The sequence below is a fragment of the Engraulis encrasicolus genome, chromosome 19 (assembly GCF_034702125.1).
Source record: "Engraulis encrasicolus isolate BLACKSEA-1 chromosome 19, IST_EnEncr_1.0, whole genome shotgun sequence".
Lineage (NCBI taxonomy): Eukaryota > Metazoa > Chordata > Actinopteri > Clupeiformes > Engraulidae > Engraulis > Engraulis encrasicolus.
In genome coordinates, this window is record NC_085875.1 from 21,335,247 (window position 1) to 21,340,246 (window position 5,000).

At 46.8% G+C, this 5,000-nt stretch overlaps 1 protein-coding gene across 3 annotated transcripts in view; it reads left to right on the forward strand.

Annotated features, from left to right (window-relative positions):
* crybg1a (crystallin beta-gamma domain containing 1a) overlaps positions 1-5,000 on the forward strand; it is an 80,817-nt gene that overhangs the window by 45,415 nt on the left and 30,402 nt on the right. For all 3 annotated transcript variants that reach the window (XM_063183792.1, XM_063183790.1, XM_063183791.1), the window contains 3 exons: positions 1-2,155; positions 3,144-3,182; positions 3,782-3,900. The exon at positions 1-2,155 is cut by the window's left edge and continues 2,010 nt beyond it. In XM_063183792.1, coding sequence (XP_063039862.1) covers positions 1-2,155; positions 3,144-3,182; positions 3,782-3,900 — 2,313 coding nt within the window. The remainder of the gene's footprint in view (positions 2,156-3,143; positions 3,183-3,781; positions 3,901-5,000) is intronic.

A 5,000-nucleotide genomic window follows, 5' to 3' on the forward strand; every position in this document is an offset into this window, starting at 1 on the left:
CAAAACAAACCCATCTGCCTTATCTAACTCACTTTCATCTGACGTCAAAACTCCTTTAAGTCCAAAGAGCACAGAGGCTAGTAAAAGCGCACCAGAATTTATAGAGAACAAGGCAACTCCTGGAAAGACTGTGGAGGCAAAAACACAGAAGCAAAAAGGAAAGGACAAGGACAAGTCAGAGACACAAGATGTCAAATCTCCCAAACCCGTCTCATCGGATAAAACCCCTGCTCCTACAGACAGCAAAGAGATCGTTGCAGCTGCAGCTGAACCCCCCACGGAAGCGAAGCAAGCTCCTGAAAGCAGTGCCATGAAGAAGACTCCAAAACAAAAAGGAAAGACCTCAGCGGATCCACAGGACGTGACATCCCCGAAAGCTCAATCACCTGAACGCCCTGTCAAAACAATCAAAGCTCCGAAAAACTCAGTGTCAACCGAAAACGTCAACAGAGATGGCAGGAAGGCAACGCAGGAGGAGAGGCCTGTGGAGAACGGCCTGGATGCTGTGGCTGCTGCAGACACACCCCCAGTAGCGGTGGCAGTGAGCCAGCAGACGGAAGGGGCCAAGTCTGAGGAGAGAGCAGCTCATGAGAGTCCACAGAAGAGTGTCACAGAGCCACCCAAAGCAGTAATAACAGATGCAAAGAAGCCAGAGCAGAGCAAAACATTGGATACGGTTGTGGCAGAAAATGCAAAAGAAACAAAGGGGAAGACGAAGAAAGCTGAAAAGACAGCAGAGGATACTTCTTCTACACAACGCCTTACAACCCCCATTGAAAATGGGGAAATCCTGCCAGAGACTAAGACAATAGCAGACAAACCCAAAGCAGTAGAAGCTTCTAAAGACTTGCAAGAGATGAAAAAGACACCTTCAGAGAACACTACAAACCAAATGAAAACCAAAGAGGAACCCAAGACCATTTCCTTAAAGCAGCCAGAAGAAAAATCTGCAACTGTCACTGACTTGCCAAAAACAACGACAAAGGATGTTAAAGATGTCCCTGAGCAGCAGAAAACAGCCCTGCCTACTCCACTCATCCACAATCTACATCCCACCAAGGACAGCATGGTCAACAAAGCAGAGCCCAAAGAGACCTTAAAACTACAGGAAGACACTAACAAATCCAAACCTATAGAAACAACCACAGCAACACCTAAACCACAGCTCTCCCTGAACCTACCCCCCGCCGTGAAGGGCAGTAAGGACGTCCCATCCAGCTGGCTGGACATAGACAAGAGCTTTGCCAAGAAGCCGCGACAGGTGGAGAGGAATCTGGACTGCTCCGTCAGCGACGATGACAACCTGGAGGCCAACGACGACTTTGACAACTTCATCCAGAACATCAAGGAGCTGGGCACCCCGTTCTCCCACCCGCCCCGGAAACATGGCCAGATGAAGGTACCGTCGCCCCCCTTCGCCATGCCTGCCATCAAGGAGGATCGCTTCGAGAAGCCCTTCGACCCGGAGTCGTTTGACTTTGGGAAGCGGAAGAAGCCCTTCACTAGAGACCTGTCTCCGGCCATGGTCATCACCAGACACAACAGGGAAACGGGGAAGGTGGCGCGCAAACGCTTGGGCACGGAGGACAGCATGGTCTTCCAGGAGATGATGTCCACGGGCCGAGGCCGCGAAGACACCAAGAAGGAGAACACCGCGGGTGAGGGCAAGCTTCTAGACGAGGAGGACAGCAAAGGCAACAGCAACGAGACAGTTGAAGCTGACGGCGGGTTAGGGTCATCGAGGTTGGGAAGAATATCCATCCTGTCCAGCCTGACAAAGTTCGACAAGCCCATCGTAACCCCTTTCTCCAGGCTTACTGGTGGAGGTAGTGCCGCCACCACCCCGACAGACCCCAGCCCTACCGGCAGCGATTCCACCACGCCAAGCCCCTCCGGCCCTGCCATGCCTTCCTTCAGCGACATCCAGTTACCGGACCTACTGGAGAAATACACCAAGAAGAGGGAGACCCCTGCAAGCGCACTGAGGAACCTCCAGGGCACACCATCCAAGCTGCCAACCAAGGAGGTGAACCCAGCCCCCAGTGCACTCCTGCCAGGCACAGAACAGCAAATCCTCCCTGGGCTCAGTCCAGCTCTGCCTCCACACGTGATACAGCCCCCACCTCAGAGCAAGCTGCCACCGACACCTGTCAAGGTGAGCTTATTTACATCAATAGCTCCAACATGGTTGTGGTGTAACGAGCATGCTGTGATGACTTGAGGGCTTTGTGGTGCTTTCTAGAACTGAAAATAATGATAATGATGGTGAAAGACGCATGAAAAGCTTTAGGGGTTAACCGTAGCTGTCACTTGCCACTGTCTGAATCTTTTCTTCTTCTCTCATTCTGTCTCTGTCTCTGTCTCTGTCTCTGTCTCTGTCTCTCTCTGAAGGGGCGGTTCTAAGGGGTGGCAGTGGGTGGCATTTGCCCCCTCAGAAATATGATTTGCCACTCCAATTAAGAGCCCTGCTTGTGACCAATAGCCTTAATGCTTGACATCATTTCAGACATAGAACTTTAGGTTGCAGGGTTTAACTTTAAGGGATAAGTGTGTGTGTCGATTATATAGCGTTTATAATTTTCCCTTAGTGTAGGAGCATGCCCCCCTGAAATACACTTCGCCACCCCTTTGCCACCCCAAGAATGAATGTCTGGAACCGCCCCTGTCTCTCTCTCTCTCTCTCTCTCTCTCTCTCTCTCTCTCTCTCTCTCTCTCGCTCTCTCGCTCTCTCGCTCTCTGTCTCTCTCTGTCTGTCTCTGTCTTTCTTTTTGGTCTGTTTCATCTCTTTGTTGGTGTAGTTGTATGTGTTAGAGGGCTTTATGTAGCCCTCTAGGGCCATTGTTAAGCGTATGTCATTTAGGCTGAGTCTAGACATGTTTGAGTCATTTTCCAATGAGGCTGTCAACCTCTCTGTCAACTTCTTTTTGTTCATTGCAATATTGTTCATTTGAATATTGTTCCCTATTCCTTATTTCCTTTTCCTTCCTCATCTCACTACATCATCTTTCTCTCTCTTCAGTTATGTGTCAATGTATGCGTTATTAAGATTACCTATTGGTTATTAGAAACAGAAAGAGAATATTTCACATGACTGTCACACTCAGTGGCACACCTGAAAGTATGTCTGTCATTATCCATTTCAGATTCCAACGTCAAGAGGTTTCCACAAGCGGCCAGGCAAGGTGTGTCTCTCTCCACACGCTTCACACAGCCGCACATGGTTAATGAAGGGTTTATGGAGATAAACCAGTGCCCGTGGCTTTTCTGTTGAATTGTCCTGTGTACACTGTATCGACTTGTTGCAACATGTAATACCAGACACTTGCACTTGATAAAACACTTATCCTCATCCTAACCCTCACATTCAAACAGTGTTGGTGTAGTATAGTATTTGTATTGAGTTTGTATTGTATTTGCATTGTATTCCCACATGTTATAATGCTATAATTCAGACTGTATATACACAGCACCAAAGAGAGCACAATAAAGTGCAAGCATTATTCTGTAGAGCAGGACAAAATACGCTAAAGAATAGTGTTAAATGAGCACTCATTCAACTCTAAGAGACGCACATTTACCTTACGTAACACTCCTCTATAAAGTGTATTTGTGTTCCTTTAGATGTCCACTGAAATAGTTTCTCACACAGACGGCCAGACATGACATCACCGTCGCCTGGGAAGCTTTATTGAATCAAACTGTTATACTGCTGCTGCTGCTGTTGCTGCTGCCACCGCTGAGCTAATGGTCATGTCTCCATCCCTCCTCTCTCTCTGTGCAGATGGTGGTGTTTGAACAGGCCCAGTTTAGCGGCCAGGCCTTCGAGATCCATGGGGACGTAGAGGATGCTTCCTTCCTGCAGCTGGGCCCTGTCATCTCCGTCAGGGTGGTGAGAGGATGGTAAGCAGCACTCAGTCATGTTTACTGGTTATGCTGCTCTGTGGGTTGTCTAAGGACATGAGGTGGGGTGCATGGTTTAGAAATATGTTAGGCCCAGTCAAAAATGTTTGATGCAAGCATTTTTAGCGTGCCATGTTTTCAAGCCTAACGCATTTTTAGCGTGCCATGTTTTCAAGCCTAACAGCTGATATGAATGGATTGTAGTTGATGGATTTTATCAATATTAGAAAAACATAACCAATTAAAATAACCACCTTAACGTTGAAGAACTCAGGAGATTGCTGAGGGTAGAGGTGGAATGTTCCATTTATGGCAGTAGAGTGTTCTCCAAACTGAAATTAAACTCTGCCTGGATAAGTGCAATCAGCTGATATACTGGAAGGAGTGCATGGTCACAATTTGATTTCTGCTCTTGGACATCTTTCAATACGGACCTACTGCTCCCTCTTTTATACAGACACACAGAAAAACGCACAGAAAAATAAATACTTACAGATGCTTGTGTTAATTACTCATAGCTATGGTCATGTGGTAATACAAATACAAGTATTTTTCCTTTGGAAGCTGCAAAAGCTGATTGTTTGCCTTTTAGCATTGTTTACAAAAATGTGTTTATTTTGCTAATGTTGTGCACAGAACACCAGGCAGTCTTCAATTTGACACTCCTTCTAAGAAAGGCTGTCTTTTACCACAAGAAGACGTAAACAAGTTGTGGAATCATTTACTCTATTCCACTGGCATGTCTAATAGAAAGCTTTCTCTCTTGACAAAAAAGGCATTTTGTACTGCCCGAAACTCAGTGGGAGACTTTCAGGAAAGAGGCCTTTACTGCTCACTATTCAATTGTAGCCGTTAATGATGTTTTCCAGCAAATCAATGTCTAAGAATAAAGTTTCCGCTTCCCCTTATACTGGAGGCTGTAAAACTGGGAGTATTTTTAGTTTTGGATTTACAAGACAGCCATTAGGTGTCTAAACAAGGTGGAGGAAACCGTACGCCTAATCTGCAGCAATTTACACATTTAAGGTCCAGTGTGAAAACTGGCTTGCGGCGCCTCCTCACATTAAGCACAAAGCCCCGACCCTCACCTATAAAGCTAC